At 46.7% G+C, this 21,465-nt stretch overlaps 1 protein-coding gene across 1 annotated transcript in view; it reads left to right on the forward strand.

The window, feature by feature from the left end:
• Positions 1-577: 577 nt before the first annotated feature.
• The window catches only part of LOC119964420 (very-long-chain enoyl-CoA reductase-like), a 146,429-nt gene continuing 125,541 nt past the window's right edge, over positions 578-21,465 (forward strand). The window contains exon 1 of the mRNA XM_038793869.1: positions 578-775. Coding sequence (XP_038649797.1) covers positions 752-775 — 24 coding nt within the window. The 5' untranslated portion in view covers positions 578-751. The remainder of the gene's footprint in view (positions 776-21,465) is intronic.

Genomic DNA, 21,465 nt, shown 5'->3' on the forward strand with positions numbered 1-21,465 from the left:
AGTATTCCCAGCATTTCCTGCTTTGTGCATTTACAGAACGCTTTATCGATAGAATCCATACAGGCCATTCAGCCCATCAAGTCTGCACGGACCCTCTGATAGAGCACTCTACCTTGGCCCACTCTCTCCCCATCCCCGCCCCATCCCCTTAACCCCACCCAACCTGCACATCATTGGACATTAAGGACCAATTTCTTTAGCATGGTCAGTCCATGCTAGACTTGTTTGGGAAATGAAGGCTCCAGTGGTGGGACTGGGGCTGACTTTATCTTTCAACTTGTATTTCCATTTTAAACCCATCGATCAACACGGACCGAACACAATTGGCCGGCAGATCCCAGTGTGTTGTGAGGGAGCAGGGCAATCGCCACTGAGAGGAGAGGGAAGAGGTTAACATGGGGACGAAATTGAGCTCTCGGAGCAGGCTGTGTGCTCTAAGGAACCAGTGAAAACTCCCCCTCCTCCCCCCACCCCTGCGGTGGGAGTCATGGCAATGGAAGACTGCGCCAAATTCCCGTGGGGTCAGTGAGACTTGGACGTGGGAGATGCCCCCATTCTTGGCCACAAGTCACATTTCGTTCTTAGCTCCACCCTGGATAGAGTTTCCCCAGAGCCCAAGGCAGGGAGATGGTCGCAGGGTCCTCCCGCTCGCAGCCTCCTGCCTCTGCCCAGTGTCTGAGTTGTGAGCGAGCTGACAGCACAGGAGCTGCCCAGGGACAGCAATACCGCACGCTCTCTAACTCCTGCAGCCATGAGCCGGGTCACCTTCTTCGAGGTAAGAAACGGGAGGGGGGGGGGGGGGGGGTGCTGGGGTAACGGGGCAAAATGCCACACTTTCTTTCCCTGCGAGATAATATTGAAAGAGATCTGTGCAAGAGAATGCAGGGACACTATATCCATGTAAGCGTTTATTGCTGATGTTGCGGCTGCTATCTATGGTATAGATTTCTATATGGTGTTCTAAGTACTGCCACACTCAAATTGGACATGGGAACTGCACAGCAGATGGGTGCTAAAACTAACCCATGTGAGTGAGCCCCAGCACTTTATTCCCAAGTGCTGCTGTCACTGTCCCTTGTGTTCATTCGATTAACTACTCGCCTTGTTGAAGGACATTGGTGTCAGCACTGGTGTAACCTCGTCCAGTGCAAAATGCCACTCCTGGATAAACCAATTTAAAATCCGCATCTCCGACAGTTGCAATAAAAGGACAGCACAGTAGCACAGTGGTTAGCACGGCTGCTTCACAGCTCCTGGGTCCCAAGTTTGATTCCTGGCTTGGGTCACTGTCTGTGCGGAGTCTGCACGTTCTCCCTGTGTGTGTGTGGGTTTCCTCCCACAGTCCAAAGATGTGCAGGTTAGGTGGATTGGCCATGCTAAAATTGCGCTCAGTGTCCAAAAATGTTAGGTTGGGTTATGGGGATAAAGGGGATAGGGTGGAGGAGTGCAGCTTAAGTAGGGTGCTCTTTCCAAGGGCCGGTGCAGACCCGAAGGGCTGAATGGCCTCCTTCTGCACTGTAAATTCTATGAAATCCTGTATTATGCAGGAGGGTTAAACTGGGTGGGGATGGGTTTTGGAAGATGTTACACTCACCAGCAATGTATTCATGGTAAAATACAGATATTCACTAACATGGAAGGAGCGGCCAGGTTCGTCATTCAGGCACACGATTCCAACAATATTTGAAGTGGGCAGAGTGAGTGAAGCAGTTTTGGAGTAGAAGGGATAGGGGCAGGGGTAGGCCATGGACCCTCTGGCCTGATCTTGGCCTCAAACTCCATTTTCCTCCATTCCCCATAACTCTTGGACTCGCTGAGAGTTTAAAAATCTGCTTATCTCAGCCTTGAATATATGCAATGGCACCGCTCCTTGAGGTAAAGAATTCCAAAGATTCCGGATACTCTGAGGGAGGTTCCTCCTCATCTCTCTTTCAGATGGCGACCCCTTCTCCTTGAAGCAATGCCCTCCCCCCCGAGTTCTACTCTTCCATGAGGGGAAACATCCTATTAGTCTCCATCCTGACAGTATCCATCCTGTCAGTATCCATCCTGCCAGTATCCATCCTGTTAGTATCCATCCTGCCAGTATCCGTCCTGCCAGTATCCATCCTGCCAGTATCTATCCTGCCAGTATCCAGCCTGTAAGTATCCATCCTGCCAGTCTCCATCCTGTTAGTATCCATCCTGCCAGTATCCATCCTGCCAGTATCCATCCTGCCAGTATCCATCCTGCCAGTATCCATCCTGCCAGTATCCGTCCTGCCAGTATCCATCCTGCCAGTATCTATCCTGCCAGTATCCATCCTGCCAGTATCTATCCTGCCAGTATCCAGCCTGTAAGTATCCATCCTGCCAGTCTCCATCCTGTCAGTATCCACCCTGCCAGTATCCATCCTGTTAGTATCCATCCTGCCAGTATCCATCCTGCCAGTATCCATCTGCCAGTATCCATTCTGTTAATATCCATCCTGCCAGTATCCATCCTGTCAGTATCCATCCTGCCAGTATCCATCCTGTCAGTATCCATCCTGCCAGTATCCATCCTGTAAGTATCCATCCTGCCAGTATCCATCCTGTCAGCATCCATCCTGCCAGTATCCATCCTGCCAGTATCCATCCTGTCAGTCCCCGTCCTGTCAGTATCCATCCTGCCAGTATCCATCCTGTCAGTATCCATCCTGCCAGTATCCATCCTGTAAGTATCCATCCTGCCAGTATCCATCCTGTCAGTATCCATCCTGTCAGTATCCATTCTGTCAGTCCCCGTCCTGTCAGTATCCATCCTGTCAGTATCCATCCTGTCAGTATCCATTCTGTCAGTAACCATCCTGCCAGTATCCATCCTGTCAGTATCCATCCTGCCAGTATCCATCCTGTAAGTATCCATCCTGCCAGTATCTATCCTGTCAGTATCCATCCTGTCAGTATCAATCCTGTCAGTATCCATCCTGTCAGTATCCATCCTGCCAGTATCCATCCTGCCTGTATCCATCCTGCCAGTATCCATCCCATGTGTATCCATCCCATGTGTATCCATCCTGTCAGTATCCATCCTGTCAGTATCCATCCAGTAAGTATCCATCCTGTTAGTATCCATCCTGTCATTATCCATCCTGTCAGTATCCATCCTGTCATTATCCATCCTGTTAGTATCCATCCTGTTAGTATCCATCCAGTAAGTATCCATCCTGTTAGTATCCATCCTGTCAGTATCCATCCAGTAAGTATCCATCCTGTTAGTATCCATCCTGTTAGTATCCATCCTGTCAGTATCCATCCTGTCATTATCCATCCTGCAAGTATCCATCCTGTCAGTATCCATCCAGTAAGTATCCATCCTGCAAGTATCCATCCTGTTAGTATCCATCCTGTAAGTATCCATCCTGTCAGTATCCATCCTGTCAGTATCCATCCAGTAAGTATCCATCCTGCAAGTATCCATCCTGTTAGTATCCATCCAGTAAGTATCCATCCTGTCATTATCCATCCTGTCAGTATCCATCCAGTAAGTATCCATCCTGTCATTATCCATCCTGCAAGTATCCATCCTGTTTGTATCCATCCTGTAAGTATCCATCCTGTCAGTATCCATCCTGTCAGTATCCATCCTGTCAGTATCCATCCTGTCAGTATCCATCCTGTCAGTATCCATCCTGTAAGTATCCATCCTGTTTGTATCCATCCTGTAAGTATCCATCCTGTCAGTATCCATCCTGTCAGTATCCATCCTGTCAGTATCCATCCTGTAAGTATCCATCCTGTCAGTATCCATCCTGTAAGTATCCATCCTGTCAGTATCCATCCTGTCAGTATCCATCCTGTCAGTATCCATCCTGTTAGTGTCCATCCTGTCAGTATCCATCCTGTTAGTATCCATCCTGTCAGTATCCATCCTGCCAGTATCCATCCTGTCAGTATCCATCCTGTCAGTATCCATCCTGTCAGTATCCCTCCTGTCAGTATCCCTCCTGTCAGTATCCATCCAGTTAGTATCCATCCGGCCAGTATCCGTCCTGTTAGTATCCATCCTGTCAGTAATCATCCTGTCATTATCCATCCTGTTGGTATCCATCCTGCCAGTATCCATCCTAATAGAACAGTACAGCACAGAACAGGCCCTTCGGCCCTCGATGTTGTGCCGAGCAACGATCACCCTACTCAAACCCACGTATCCACCCCATACCCGTAATCCAACAACTCCACCCCCTGTTAGTGTCCATCCTGTTAGTATCCATCCTGTCAGTATCCATCCTGTTAGTATCCATCCTGTTAGTATCCATCCTGTCAGTATCCATCCTGTTAGTATCCTTCCTGTTAGTATCCATCCTGCCGGTATCCATCCTGTCAGTATCCATCCTGTTAGTATCCATCCTGTCAGTATCCATCCTGTTAGTGGCCATCCTGCCAGTATCCATCCTGTTAGTATCCATCCTGTTAGTGTCCATCCTGTTAGTATCCATCCTGTTAGTATCCATCCTGTTAGTATCCATCCTGTCAGTATCCATCCTGTTAGTATCCATCCTGTTAGTGTCCATCCTGTTAGTATCCATCCTGTTAGTATCCATCCTGTCAGTATCCATCCTGTTAGTATCCATCCTGTTAGTGTCCATCCTGTTAGTATCCATCCTGCCAGTATCCATCCTGTCAGTAACCATCCTGTTAGTATCCATCCAGTTTGTATCCATCCTGCCAGTATCCATCCTGTTAGTGTTCATCCTGTCAGTATCCATCCTGTTAGTGTCCATCCTGTCAGTATCCATCCTGTTAGTATCCATCCTGCCAGTATCCATCCTGTCAGTATCCATCCTGTCAGTATCCATCCTGTCAGTATCCATCCTGTCAGTATCCATCCTGTAAGTATCCATCCTGTTTGTATCCATCCTGTAAGTATCCATCCTGTCAGTATCCATCCTGTCAGTATCCATCCTGTCAGTATCCATCCTGTAAGTATCCATCCTGTCAGTATCCATCCTGTAAGTATCCATCCTGTCAGTATCCATCCTGTCAGTATCCATCCTGTCAGTATCCATCCTGTTAGTGTCCATCCTGTCAGTATCCATCCTGTTAGTATCCATCCTGTCAGTATCCATCCTGCCAGTATCCATCCTGTCAGTATCCATCCTGTCAGTATCCATCCTGTCAGTATCCCTCCTGTCAGTATCCCTCCTGTCAGTATCCATCCAGTTAGTATCCATCCGGCCAGTATCCGTCCTGTTAGTATCCATCCTGTCAGTAATCATCCTGTCATTATCCATCCTGTTGGTATCCATCCTGCCAGTATCCATCCTAATAGAACAGTACAGCACAGAACAGGCCCTTCGGCCCTCGATGTTGTGCCGAGCAACGATCACCCTACTCAAACCCACGTATCCACCCCATACCCGTAATCCAACAACTCCACCCCCTGTTAGTGTCCATCCTGTTAGTATCCATCCTGTCAGTATCCATCCTGTTAGTATCCATCCTGTTAGTATCCATCCTGTCAGTATCCATCCTGTTAGTATCCTTCCTGTTAGTATCCATCCTGCCGGTATCCATCCTGTCAGTATCCATCCTGTCAGTATCCATCCTGTTAGTGGCCATCCTGCCAGTATCCATCCTGTTAGTATCCATCCTGTTAGTGTCCATCCTGTTAGTATCCATCCTGTTAGTATCCATCCTGTTAGTATCCATCCTGTCAGTATCCATCCTGTTAGTATCCATCCTGTTAGTGTCCATCCTGTTAGTATCCATCCTGTTAGTATCCATCCTGTCAGTATCCATCCTGTTAGTATCCATCCTGTTAGTGTCCATCCTGTTAGTATCCATCCTGTTAGTATCCATCCTGCCAGTATCCATCCTGTCAGTAACCATCCTGTTAGTATCCATCCAGTTTGTATCCATCCTGCCAGTATCCATCCTGTTAGTGTTCATCCTGTCAGTATCCATCCTGTTAGTGTCCATCCTGTCAGTATCCATCCTGTTAGTATCCATCCTGCCAGTATCCATCCTGTTAGTGTCCATCCTGTTAGTGTCCATCCTGTTAGTGTCCATCCTGCCAGTATCCATCCTGTTAGTATCCATCCTGTTAGTGTCCATCCTGTCAGCATCCATCCTGTTAGTATCCATCCTGTTAGTATCCATCGTGTCAGTATCCATCCTGCCAGTATCCATCCTGCCAGTATCCATCCTGTCAGTCCCCGTCCTGTCAGTATCCATCCTGTCAGTATCCATCCTGTCAGTATCCATCCTGCCAGTATCCATCCTGTCAGTAACCATCCTGCCAGTATCCATCCTGTAAGTATCCATCCTGCCAGTATCCATCCTGTCAGTATCCATCCTGTCAGTATCCATCCTGTCAGTATCCATCCTGTCAGTATCCATTCTGTGAGTCCCCGTCCTGTCAGTATCCATCCTGTCAGTATCCATCCTGCCTGTATCCATCCTGCCAGTATCCATCCCATGTGTATCCATCCCATGTGTATCCATCCTGTCAGTATCCATCCTGTCAGTATCCATCCTGTAAGTATCCATCCTGTCAGTATCCATCCTGTCAGTATCCATCCTGTCAGTATCCATCCTGTAAGAATCCATCCTGTCAGTATCCATCCTGTCAGTATCCATCCTGTCAGTATCCATCCTGTCAGTATCCATCCTGTCAGTATCCATCCTGTCAGTATCCATTCTGTGAGTCCCCGTCCTGTCAGTATCCATCCTGTCAGTATCCATCCTGCCTGTATGCATCCTGCCAGTATCCATCCCATGTGTATCCATCCCATGTGTATCCATCCTGTCAGTATCCATCCTGTCAGTATCCATCCTGTCAGTATCCATCCTGTCAGTATCCATTCTGTGAGTCCCCGTCCTGTCAGTATCCATCCTGTCAGTATCCATCCTGCCTGTATCCATCCTGCCAGTATCCATCCCATGTGTATCCATCCCATGTGTATCCATCCTGTCAGTATCCATCCTGCCAGTATCCATCCTGTTAGTATCCATCCTGTTAGTATCCATCCTGTCAGTATCCATCCTGTCAGTATCCATCCTGTCAGTATCCATCCTGCCAGTATCCATCCTGTTAGTATCCATCCTGTTAGTATCCATCCTGTCAGTATCCATCCTGCCAGTATCCATCCTGTAAGTATCCATCCTGCCAGTATCTATCCTGTCAGTATCCATCCTGTTAGTATCCATCCTGTCAGTATCCATCCAGTAAGTATCCATCCTGTTAGTATCCATCCTGTCAGTATCCATCCTGTCAGTATCCATCCTGCCAGTATCCATCCTGTAAGTATCCATCCTGCCAGTATCTATCCTGTCAGTATCCATCCTGTCAATATCAATCCTGTCAGTATCCATCCTGTCAGTATCCATCCTGCAAGTATCCATCCTGCCAGTATCCATCCTGTCAGTCCCCGTCCTGTCAGTATCCATCCTGCCAGTATCCATCCTGTCAGTATCCATCCTGTCAGTCCCCGTCCTGTCAGTATCCATCCTGCCAGTATCCATCCTGTCAGTATCCATCCTGTAAGTATCCATCCTGTTTGTATCCATCCTGTAAGTATCCATCCTGTCAGTATCCATCCTGTCAGTATCCATCCTGCCAGTATCCATCCTGTCAGTATCCATCCTGTCAGTATCCATCCTGCCAGTATCCATCCTGTCAGTATCCATCCTGCCAGTATCCATCCTGTCAGTATCCATCCTGCCAGTATCCATCCTGCCAGTATCCATCCTGTCAGTATCCATCCTGCCAGTATCCATCCTGTCAGTATCCCTCCTGTCAGTATCCCTCCTGTCAGTATCCATCCTGTTAGTATCCATCCGGCCAGTATCCGTCCTGTTAGTATCCATCCTGTCAGTAATCATCCTGTCATTATCCATCCTGTTGGAGTCTGCACGTTCTCCCTGTGTGTGTGTGGGTTTCCTCCCACAGTCCAAAGATGTGCAGGTTAGGTGGATTGGCCATGCTAAAATTGCGCTCAGTGTCCAAAAATGTTAGGTTGGGTTATGGGGATAAAGGGGATAGGGTGGAGGAGTGCAGCTTAAGTAGGGTGCTCTTTCCAAGGGCCGGTGCAGACCCGAAGGGCTGAATGGCCTCCTTCTGCACTGTAAATTCTATGAAATCCTGTATTATGCAGGAGGGTTAAACTGGGTGGGGATGGGTTTTGGAAGATGTTACACTCACCAGCAATGTATTCATGGTAAAATACAGATATTCACTAACATGGAAGGAGCGGCCAGGTTCGTCATTCAGGCACACGATTCCAACAATATTTGAAGTGGGCAGAGTGAGTGAAGCAGTTTTGGAGTAGAAGGGATAGGGGCAGGGGTAGGCCATGGACCCTCTGGCCTGATCTTGGCCTCAAACTCCATTTTCCTCCATTCCCCATAACTCTTGGACTCGCTGAGAGTTTAAAAATCTGCTTATCTCAGCCTTGAATATATGCAATGGCACCGCTCCTTGAGGTAAAGAATTCCAAAGATTCCGGATACTCTGAGGGAGGTTCCTCCTCATCTCTCTTTCAGATGGCGACCCCTTCTCCTTGAAGCAATGCCCTCCCCCCCGAGTTCTACTCTTCCATGAGGGGAAACATCCTATTAGTCTCCATCCTGACAGTATCCATCCTGTCAGTATCCATCCTGCCAGTATCCATCCTGTTAGTATCCATCCTGCCAGTATCCGTCCTGCCAGTATCCATCCTGCCAGTATCTATCCTGCCAGTATCCAGCCTGTAAGTATCCATCCTGCCAGTCTCCATCCTGTCAGTATCCACCCTGCCAGTATCCATCCTGTTAGTATCCATCCTGCCAGTATCCATCCTGCCAGTATCCATCCTGCCAGTATCCATCCTGCCAGTATCCATCCTGCCAGTATCCATTCTGTTAATATCCATCCTGCCAGTATCCATCCTGTCAGTATCCATCCTGCCAGTATCCATCCTGTCAGTATCCATCCTGCCAGTATCCATCCTGTAAGTATCCATCCTGCCAGTATCCATCCTGTCAGCATCCATCCTGCCAGTATCCATCCTGCCAGTATCCATCCTGTCAGTCCCCGTCCTGTCAGTATCCATCCTGCCAGTATCCATCCTGTCAGTATCCATCCTGCCAGTATCCATCCTGTAAGTATCCATCCTGCCAGTATCCATCCTGTCAGTATCCATCCTGTCAGTATCCATTCTGTCAGTATCCATCCTGTCAGTATCCATTCTGTCAGTAACCATCCTGCCAGTATCCATCCTGTCAGTATCCATCCTGCCAGTATCCATCCTGTAAGTATCCATCCTGCCAGTATCTATCCTGTCAGTATCCATCCTGTCAGTATCAATCCTGTCAGTATCCATCCTGTCAGTATCCATTCTGTGAGTCCCCGTCCTGTCAGTATCCATCCTGTCAGTATCCATCCTGCCTGTATCCATCCTGCCAGTATCCATCCCATGTGTATCCATCCCATGTGTATCCATCCTGTCAGTATCCATCCTGTCAGTATCCATCCAGTAAGTATCCATCCTGTTAGTATCCATCCTGTCATTATCCATCCTGTCAGTATCCATCCTGTCATTATCCATCCTGCAAGTATCCATCCTGTTAGTATCCATCCTGTAAGTATCCATCCTGTCAGTATCCATCCAGTAAGTATCCATCCTGTTAGTATCCATCCTGTCAGTATCCATCCTGTTAGTGTCCATCCTGTCAGTATCCATCCAGTAAGTATCCATCCTGTTAGTATCCATCCTGCCAGTATCCATCCTGTCAGTATCCATCCTGTCAGTATCCATCCTGTTAGTGTCCATCCTGTTAGTATCCATCCTGTTAGTGTCCATCCTGTTAGTGTCCATCCTGTTAGTGTCCATCCTGTCAGCATCCATCCTGTTAGTATCCATCCTGTTAGTATCCATCGTGTCAGTATCCATCCTGCCAGTATCCATCCTGTCAGTCCCCGTCCTGTCAGTATCCATCCTGTCAGTATCCATCCTGTCAGTATCCATCCTGCCAGTATCCATCCTGTCAGTAACCATCCTGCCAGTATCCATCCTGTAAGTATCCATCCTGCCAGTATCCATCCTGTCAGTATCCATCCTGTCAGTATCCATCCTGTCAGTATCCATCCTGTCAGTATCCATTCTGTGAGTCCCCGTCCTGTCAGTATCCATCCTGTCAGTATCCATCCTGCCTGTATCCATCCTGCCAGTATCCATCCCATGTGTATCCATCCCATGTGTATCCATCCTGTCAGTATCCATCCTGTCAGTATCCATCCTGTAAGTATCCATCCTGTCAGTATCCATCCTGTCAGTATCCATCCTGTCAGTATCCATCCTGTAAGAATCCATCCTGTCAGTATCCATCCTGTCAGTATCCATCCTGTCAGTATCCATTCTGTGAGTCCCCGTCCTGTCAGTATCCATCCTGTCAGTATCCATCCTGCCTGTATCCATCCTGCCAGTATCCATCCCATGTGTATCCATCCCATGTGTATCCATCCTGTCAGTATCCATCCTGTCAGTATCCATCCTGTCAGTATCCATCCAGTAAGTATCCATCCTGTTAGTATCCATCCTGTCAGTATCCATCCTGTCAGTATCCATCCTGCCAGTATCCATCCTGTAAGTATCCATCCTGCCAGTATCTATCCTGTCAGTATCCATCCTGTTAGTATCCATCCTGTAAGTATCCATCCTGTTAGTATCCATCCTGCCAGTATCCATCCTGTTAGTATCCATCCTGCCAGTATCCATCCTGTTAGTATCCATCCTGTCAGTATCCATCCTGTCAGTATCCATCCTGCCAGTATCCATCCTGTAAGTATCCATCCTGCCAGTATCTATCCTGTCAGTATCCATCCTGTTAGTATCCATCCTGTAAGTATCCATCCTGTTAGTATCCATCCTGCCAGTATCCATCCTGTTAGTATCCATCCTGTCAGTATCCATCCTGTCAGTATCCATCCTGTCAGTATCCATCCTGCCAGTATCCATCCTGTAAGTATCCATCCTGCCAGTATCTATCCTGTCAGTATCCATCCTGTCAATATCAATCCTGTCAGTATCCATCCTGTCAGTATCCATCCTGCAAGTATCCATCCTGCCAGTATCCATCCTGTCAGTCCCCGTCCTGTCAGTATCCATCCTGCCAGTATCCATCCTGTCAGTATCCATCCTGTCAGTCCCCGTCCTGTCAGTATCCATCCTGTCAGTATCCATCCTGTAAGTATCCATCCTGTTTGTATCCATCCTGTAAGTATCCATCCTGTCAGTATCCATCCTGTCAGTATCCATCCTGCCAGTATCCATCCTGTCAGTATCCATCCTGTCAGTATCCATCCTGCCAGTATCCATCCTGTCAGTATCCATCCTGCCAGTATCCATCCTGTCAGTATCCATCCTGCCAGTATCCATCCTGCCAGTATCCATCCTGTCAGTATCCATCCTGCCAGTATCCATCCTGTCAGTATCCCTCCTGTCAGTATCCCTCCTGTCAGTATCCATCCTGTTAGTATCCATCCTGCCAGTATCCATCCTGTCAGTATCCATCCTGTCAGTATCCCTCCTGTCAGTATCCATCCTGTTAGTATCCATCCTGCCAGTATCCATCCTGTCAGTATCCATCCTGCCAGTATCCATCCTGTCAGTATCCCTCCTGTCAGTATCCATCCTGTCAGTATCCGTCCTGTTAGTATCCATCCTGTCAGTAATCATCCTGTCATTATCCATCCTGTTGGTATCCATCCTGCCAGTATCCATCCTAATAGAACAGTACAGCACAGAACAGGCCCTTCGGCCCTCGATGTTGTGCCGAGCAACGATCACCCTACTCAAACCCACGTATCCACCCCATACCCGTAACCCAACAACTCCACCCCCTGTTAGTATCCATCCTGTTAGTATCCATCCTGTTAGTGTCCATCCTGTTAGTATCCATCCTGTTAGTATCCATCCTGTTAGTGTCCATCCTGTTAGTATCCATCCTGTTAGTATCCATCCTGTTAGTATCCATCCTGTTAGTATCCATCCTGTTAGTATCCATCCTGTCAGTATCCATCCTGCCAGTATCCATCCTGCCAGTATCCATCCTGTTAGTATCCATCCTGTCAGTATCCATCCTGCCAGTATCCATCCTGCCAGTATCCATCCTGTTAGTATCCATCCTGTTAGTATCCATCCTGTTAGTATCCATCCTGTCAGTATCCATCCTGTTAGTATCCATCCTGCCAGTATCCATCCTGTTAGTATCCATCCTGTTAGTATCCATCCTGTTAGTATCCATCCTGTTACTATCCATCCTGTCAGTAACCATCCTGCCAGTATCCATCCTGTCAGTCTCCATCCTGTTTGTGTCCATCCTGTCAGTATCCATCCTGTAAGTATCCGTCCTGCTCGTGTCCATCCTGTCAGTAACCATCCTGCCAGTATCCATCCTGCCAGTATCCATCCTGTCAGTATCCATCCTGTCAGTATCCATCCTGTTAGTATCCATCCTGCCAGTATCCACCCTGTCAGTATCCTTCCTGTTAGTATCCATCCTGTTAGTATCCATCCTGCCAGTATCCATCCTGCCAGTATCCATCCTGTCAGTATCCATCCTGTCAGTATCCATCCTGTTAGTATCCATCCTGCCAGTATCCATCCTGTCAGTATCCATCCAGTTTGTATCCATCCTGTCAGTATCCATCCGGTCAGTATCCATCCTGTCAGTAACCATCCTGTCATTATCCATCGTGCCAGTATGCATCCTGCAAGTATCCATCCTGTTTGTATCCATCCTGTAAGTATCCATCCTGCCAGTATCCATCCTGTCAGTATCTATCCTGTCAGTATCCATTCTGCCAGTACCCATCCTGTCAGTATCCATCCTGTAAGTATCCATCCTGTCAGTATCTATCCTGTCAGTATCCATTCTGCCAGTATCCATCCTGTTAGTATCTATCCTGTCAGTATACATCCTGTCAGTATCCATCCTGTCAGTAACCATCCTGTCAGTATCCATCCTGCCAGTATCCATCCTGTCAGTAACCATCCTGTCAGTATCCATCCTGTCAGTATCCATCCTGCCAGTATCCATCCTGTCAGTATCCATCCTGTCAGTATCCATCCTGTCAGTATCCATCCTGTCAGTATACATCCTGTCAGTATCCATCCTGTCAGTAACCATCCTGTCAGTATCCATCCTGCCAGTATCCATCCTGTCAGTAACCATCCTGTCAGTATCCATCCTGTCAGTATCCATCCTGCCAGTATCCATCCTGTCAGTATCCATCCTGTCAGTATCCATCCTGTCAGTATCCATCCTGTCAGTATCCATCCTGTCAGTATCCATCCTGTCAGTATCCATCCTGTCAGTATCCATCCTGTCAGTATCCATCCTGTCAGTATCCATCCTGTCAGTAACCATCCTGTCAGTATCCATCCTGTTAGTATCCATCCTGTCAGTATCCATCCTGTTAGTATCCATCCTGTTAGTATCCATCCTGTCAGTATCCATCCTGTTAGTATCCATCCAGTTTGTATCCATCCTGTTAGTATCCATCCTGTCAGTATCTATCCTGTCAGTATCCATTCTGCCAGTACCCATCCTGTCAGTATCCATCCTGTAAGTATCCATCCTGTCAGTATCTATCCTGTCAGTATCCATTCTGCCAGTATCCATCCTGTTAGTATCTATCCTGTCAGTATACATCCTGTCAATATCCATCCTGTCAGTATCCATTCTGCCAGTATCCATCCTGTCAGTATCCATCCTGTCAGTATCCATCCTGTCAGTATCCATCCTGTCAGTATCCATCCAGTTTGTATCCATCCTGTCAGTATCCATCCTGTCAGTATCCATCCTGTCAGTATCCATCCTGTCAGTATCCATCCTGTCAGTATCCATCCTGTCAGTATCTATCCTGTCAGTATACATCCTGTCAGTATCCATCCTGTCAGTATCTATCCTGTCAGTATACATCCTGTCAGTATCCATCCTGTCAGTATCCATCCTGTCAGTATCCATCCTGTTAGTATCTATCCTGTCAGTATACATCCTGTCAGTATCCATCCTGTCAGTATCTATCCTGCCAGTATCCATCCTGTCAGTATCCATCCTGTCAGTAACCATCCTGTTAGTATCCATCCTGTCAGTATCCATCCTGTTAGTATCCATCCTGTTAGTATCCATCCTGTCAGTATCCATCCTGTTAGTATCCATCCTGTCAGTATCCATCCTGTTAGTATCCATCCTGTCAGTATCCATCCTGTCAGTATCCATCCTGTTAGTATCCATCCTGTTAGTATCCATCCTGTCAGTATCCATCCTGTTAGTATCCATCCTGTCAGTATCCATCCTGTTAGTATCCATCCTGTCAGTATCCATCCTGTCAGTATCCATCCTGTCAGTATCCATCCTGTCAGTATCCATCCTGTCAGTATCCATCCTGTTAGTATCCATCCTGTCAGTATCCATCCTGTCAGTATCCATCCTGTTAGTATCCATCCTGTTAGTATCCATCCTGTCAGTATCCATCCTGTTAGTATCCATCCTGTCAGTATCCATCCTGTCAGTATCCATCTTGTTATTATCCATCCTGTCAGTATCCATCCTGTTAGTATCCATCTTGTTATTATCCATCCTGTCAGTATCCATCCTGTCAGTATCCATCCTGTTAGTATCCATCTTGTTATTATCCATCCTGTCAGTATCCATCCTGTCAGTATCCATCCTGTTAGTATCCATCCTGTCAGTATCCATCCTGTTAGTATCCATCCTGTCAGTATCCATCCTGTCAGTATCCATCCTGTCAGTATCCATCTTGTTATTATCCATCCTGTCAGTATCCATCCTGTCAGTATCCATCCTGTCAGTATCCATCCTGTCAGCATCCATCCTGTCAGTATCCATCTTGTTATTATCCATCCTGTCAGTATCCATCTTGTTATTATCCATCCTGTTAGTATCCATCCTGTCAGTATCCATCCTGTCAGTATCCATCCTGTCAGTATCCATCTTGTTATTATCCATCCTGTCAGTATCCATCCTGTCAGTATCCATCTTGTTATTATCCATCCTGTCAGTATCCATCCTGTCAGTATCCATCCTGTCAGTATCCATCCTGTCAGTATCCATCCTGTCAGTATCCATCTTGTTATTATCCATCCTGTCAGTATCCATCCTGTCAGTATCCATCCTGTCAGTATCCATCTTGTTATTATCCATCCTGTTAGTATCCATCCTGTCAGTATCCATCCTGTCAGTATCCATCCTGTCAGTATCCATCCTGTCAGTATCCATCTTGTTATTATCCATCCTGTTAGTATCCATCCTGTCAGTATCCATCCTGTCAGTATCCATCCTGTCAGTATCCATCTTGTTATTATCCATCCTGTCAGTATCCATCCTGTCAGTATCCATCCTGTCAGTATCCATCTTGTTATTATCCATCCTGTCAGTATCCATCCTGTCAGTATCCATCTTGTTATTATCCATCCTGTCAGTATCCATCCTGTCAGTATCCATCCTGTCAGTATCCATCCTGTCAGTATCCATCCTGTCAGTATCCATCTTGTTATTATCCATCCTGTCAGTATCCATCCTGTTATTATCCATCCTGTCAGTATCCATCCTGTTATTATCCATCCTGTCAGTATCCATCCTGTCAGTATCCATCCTGTCAGTATCCATCCTGTCAGTATCCATCCTGTTATTATCCATCCTGTCAGTATCCATCCTGTCAGTATCCATCCTGTCAGTATCCATCTTGTTATTATCCATCCTGTCAGTATCCATCCTGTTATTATCCATCCTGTCAGTATCCATCCTGTTATTATCCATCCTGTTAGTATCCATCTTGTTATTATCCATCCTGTCAGTATCCATCCTGTTAGTATCCATCCTGTCAGTATCCATCCTGTCAGTATTCATCCTGTCAGTATCCATCCTGTCAGTATCCATCCTGTCAGTATCCATCCTGTTAGTATCCATCCTGTTAGTATCCATCCTGCCAGTATCCATCCTGTTAGTATCCATCCTGTTAGTATCCATCCTGCCAGTATCCATCCTGCCAGTATCCATCCTGTCAGTATCCATCCTGTTAGTAACCATCCTGTCAGTATCCATCCTGTTAGTATCCATCCAGTTTGTATCCATCCTGTCAGTATCCATCCTGCCAGTATCCATCCTGTCAGTATCCATCCTGTCAGTATCCATCCAGTTTGTATCCATCCTGTCAGTATCCATCCTGCCAGTATCCATCCTGTCAGTATCCATCCTGTCAGTATCCATCCAGTTTGTATCCATCCTGTCAGTATCCATCCTGCCAGTATCCATCCTGCCAGTATCCGTCCTGTTAGTATCCATCCTGTCAGTATCCATCCTGCCAGTATCCGTCCTGTTAGTATCCATCCTGTCAGTATCCATCCTGCCAGTCTCCGTCCTGTTAGTATCCATCCTGTCAGTATCCATCCTGTCAGTAACCATCCTGTTAGTATCCATCCTGCCAGTATCCATCCTGTCAGTAACCATCCTGTCAGTATCCATCCTGTCAGTAACCATCCTGTCAGTATCCATCCTGTCAGTATCCATCCTGCCAGTATCCATCCTGTCAGTAACCATCCTGTCAGTATCCATCCTGTCAGTAACCATCCTGTCAATATCCTTCCTGTTAGTATCCATCCTGTCAGTAACCATCCTGTCAATATCCTTCCTGTTAGTATCCATCCTGTCAGTATCCATCCTGTCAGTATCCATCCTGCCAGTATCCATCCTGTTAGTATCCATCCTGCCAGTATCCATCCTGTCAGTATCCATCCTGTTAGTATCCATCCTGTCAGTATCCATCCTGTTAGTATCCATCCTGTCAGTATCCATCTTGTTATTATCCATCCTGTCAGTATCCATCCTGTCAGTATCCATCCTGTTAGTATCCATCCTGTCAGTATCCATCCTGTTAGTATCCATCTTGTTATTATCCATCCTGTCAGTATCCATCCTGTTAGTATCCATCCTGTTAGTATCCATCCTGTTAGTGGCCATCCTGCCAGTATCCATCCTGTTATTATCCATCCTGTCAGTATCCATCCTGTTAGTATCCATCCTGTTATTATCCATCCTGTCAGTATCCATCCTGTTATTATCCATCCTGTTATTATCCATCCTGTCATTATCCATCCTGTTTGTATCCATCCTGTCAGTATCCATCCTGTCAGTATCCATCCTGTCAGTATCCATCCTGTTATTATCCATCCTGTCAGTATCCATCCTGTTATTATCCATCCTGTCAGTATCCATCCTGTTAGTATCCATCCTGTCAGTATCCATCCTGTTAGTATCCATCCTGTTAGTATCCATCCTGTCAGTATCCATCCTGTCAGTATCCATCCTGTTAGTATCCATCCTGTTAGTATCCATCCTGTCAGTATCCATCCTGTCAGTATCCATCCTGTCAGTATCCATCCTGTTACTGTCCATCCTGTCAGTATCCATCCTGTCAGTATCCATCCTGTTAGTAACCATCCTGTCAGTATCCATCCTGTTAGTATCCATCCAGTTTGTATCCATCCTGTCAGTATCCATCCTGCCAGTATCCATCCTGTCAGTATCCATCCTGTCAGTATCCATCCAGTTTGTATCCATCCTGTCAGTATCCATCCTGCCAGTATCCATCCTGTCAGTATCCATCCTGTCAGTATCCATCCAGTTTGTATCCATCCTGTCAGTATCCATCCTGCCAGTATCCATCCTGCCAGTATCCGTCCTGTTAGTATCCATCCTGTCAGTATCCATCCTGCCAGTATCCGTCCTGTTAGTATCCATCCTGTCAGTATCCATCCTGTCAGTAACCATCCTGCCAGTATCCATCCTGTCAGTATCCATCCTGTCAGTATCCATCCTGCCAGTATCCATCCTGCCAGTATCCGTCCTGTTAGTATCCATCCTGCCAGTATCCGTCCTGTTAGTATCCATCTTGTTAGTATCCGTCCTGTTAGTATCCATCCTGTCAGTATCCGTCCTGTTAGTATCCATCCTGTCAGTAACCATCCTGTCAGTATCCATCCTGCCAGTATCCGTCCTGTTAGTGTCCATCATGTCAATATCCTTCCTGTTAGTATCCATGCTGTCAGTATCCATCCTTCCAGTATCCATCCCATGTGTATCCATCCTGTCAGTCTCCATCCAGTTAGTGTCCATCTTGTCATTATCCATCCTGTCAGTATTCATCCTGACAGTATCCATCCTGCCAGTATCCATCTTGATAGTATCCTTCCTGTTAGTATCCATCCTGTCATTATCGATCCTGTCAGTATCCAACCTGTCAGTATCCATCCTGTCAGTATCCATCTTGATAGTATCCTTCCTGTTAGTATCCATCCTGTCATTATCCATCCTGTCAGTATCCAACCTGTCATTATCCATCCTGTCAGTATCCAACCTGTCAGTATCCATCCTGTCAGTATCCATCCCATGTGTATCCATCCCATGTGTATCCATCCTGTCAGTATCCATCCTGTCAGTATCCATCCTGTCAGTATCCATCCAGTAAGTATCCATCCTGTTAGTATCCATCCTGTCAGTATCCATCCAGTAAGTATCCATCCTGTTAGTATCCATCCTGTCAGTATCCATCCTGCAAGTATCCATCCTGCAAGTATCCATCCTGTTAGTATCCATCCTGTCATTATCCATCCTGCCAGTATGCATCCTGCAAGTATCCATCCTGCAAGTATCCATCCTGTTTGTATCCATTCTGTAAGTATCCATCCTGTAAGTATCCATCCTGTCAGTATCCATCCTGTCAGTATCCATCCTGTCAGTATCCATCCTGTCAGTATCCATCCTGTAAGTATCCATCCTGTCAGTATCCATCCTGTCAGTATCCATCCTGTCAGTATCCATCCTGTCAGTATCCATCCTGTTAGTATCCATCCTGTCAGTATCCATCCTGTTAGTATCCATCCTGTCAGTATCCATCCTGTTAGTATCCATCCTGTTAGTATCCATCCTGTCAGTATCCATCCTGCCAGTATCCATCCTGTCAGTATCCATCCTGTCAGTATCCATCCTGTCAGTATCCATCCTGTAAGTATCCATCCTGTCAGTATCCATCCTGTTCGTGTCCATCCTGTCAGTATCCATCCTGTCAGTATCCATCCTGTCAGTATCCATCCTGCCAGTATCCATCCTGTCAGTATCCCTCCTGTCAGTATCCATCCTGCCAGTATCCATCCTGTCAGTATCCCTCCTGTCAGTATCCATCCTGTTAGTATCCATCCTGTCAGTATCCCTCCTGTCAGTATCCATCCTGCCAGTATCCCTCCTGTCAGTATCCCTCCTGTCAGTATCCATCCTGTTAGTATCCATCCTGTCAGTATCCCTCCTGTCAGTATCCATCCTGTTAGTATCCATCCGGCCAGTATCCGTCCTGTTAGTATCCATCATGTCAGGAATCATCCTGTCATTATCCATCCTGTTGGTATCCATCCTGCCAGTATCCATCCTAATAGAACAGTACAGCACAGAACAGGCCCTTCGGCCCTCGATGTTGTGCCGAGCAACGATCACCCTACTCAAACCCACGTATCCACCCCATACCCGTAACCCAACAACTCCACCCCCTGTTAGTATCCATCCTGTTAGTATCCATCCTGTTAGTATCCATCCTGTCAGTATCCATCCTGTCAGTATCCATCCTGTCAGTATCCATCCTGTCAGTATCCATCCTGTCAGTATCCATCCTGTTAGTGTCCATCCTGCCAGTATCCATCCTGTTAGTATCCATCCTGTCAGTATCCACCCTGTCAGTATCCTTCCTGTTAGTATCCATCCTGTCAGTAACCATCCTGTTAGTATCCATCCTGTCAGTAACCATCCTGTCAGTATCCATCCTGTCAGTATCCATCCTGTCAGTCTCCATCCTGTTCGTGTCCATCCTGTCAGTAACCATCCTGTCAGTAACCATCCTGTCAGTATCCATCCTGTCAGTATCCATCCTGTCAGTAACCATCCTGTCAGTAACCATCCTGTCAGTATCCATCCTGTCAGTATCCTTCCTGTTAGTATCCATCCTGTTAGTATCCATCCTGTCAGTATCCTTCCTGTCAGTATCCTTCCTGTTAGTATCCATCCTGTCAGTATCCTTCCTGTTAGTATCCATCCTGTTAGTATCCATCCTGTTAGTATCCATCCTGTCAGTATCCATCCTGTCAGTATCCATCCTGTTAGTATCCATCCTGTCAGTATCCATCCTGTCAGTATCCTTCCTGTTAGTATCCATCCTGCCAGTATCCATCCTGTTAGTATCCATCCTGCCAGTATCCATCCTGTTAGTATCCATCCTGTTAGTATCCATCCTGTCAGTAACCATCCTGTAAGTATCCATCCTGTTAGTATCCATCCTGTCAGTATCCATCCTGTCAGTATCCATCCTGTCAGTAACCATCCTGTCAGTATCCATCCTGTCAGTATCCATCCTGTCAGTAACCATCCTGTCAGTCTCCATCCTGTTCGTGTCCATCCTGTCAGTAACCATCCTGTTAGTATCCATCCTGTCAGTATCCATCCTGTCAGTATCCATCCTGTTAGTATCCATCCTGTCAGTATCCATCTTGTTAGTATCCATCCTGTTAGTATCCATCCTGTCAGTATCCATCTTGTTAGTATCCATCCTGTCAGTATCCATCCTATCAGTAACCATCCTGTCAGTATCCATCCTGTCAGTATCCATCTTGTTAGTATCCATCCTGTCAGTATCCATCCTGTCAGTAACCATCCTGCCAGTATCCATCCTGTCAGTATCCATCCTGTCAGTATCCATCCTGTCAGTATCCATCCTGTCAATATCCTTCCTGTTAGTATCCATGCTGTCAGTATCCATCCTTCCAGTATCCATCCTGCCAGTATCCATCCTGCCAGTATCCGTCCTGCCAGTATCCGTCCTGTTAGTATCCATCCTTCCAGTATCCATCCTGTCAGTATCCATCCTGTCAGTATCCATCCTGCCAGTATCCATCCTGCCAGTATCCGTCCTGTTAGTATCCATCCTTCCAGTATCCATCCTGTCAGTATCCATCCTGTCAGTATCCATCCTGTCAGTATCCATCCTGCCAGTATCCATCCTGCCAGTATCCGTCCTGTTAGTATCCATCCTTCCAGTATCCGTCCTGTTAGTATCCATCCTGCCAGTATCCATCCTGACAGTATCCGTCCTGTTAGTATCCATCCTGTTAGTATCCATCCCATGTGTATCCATCTTGTCATTATCCATCCTGTTAGTATCCATCCTGTCATTATCCATCCTGTCAGTATCCAACCTGTCAGTATCCATCCTGCCTGTATCCATCCTGCCAGTATCCATCCCATGTGTATCCATCCCATGTGTATCCATCCTGTCAGTATCCATCCTGTCAGTATCCATCCTGTAAGTGTCCATCCTGTCAGTATCCATCCTGTCAGTATCCATCCTGCCAGTATCCATCCTGTTAGTGTCCATCCTGTCAGTATCCATCCTGTCAG

This window comes from Scyliorhinus canicula, chromosome 4 (genome assembly GCF_902713615.1).
Source record: "Scyliorhinus canicula chromosome 4, sScyCan1.1, whole genome shotgun sequence".
Taxonomy (NCBI): Eukaryota; Metazoa; Chordata; class Chondrichthyes; order Carcharhiniformes; family Scyliorhinidae; genus Scyliorhinus; species Scyliorhinus canicula.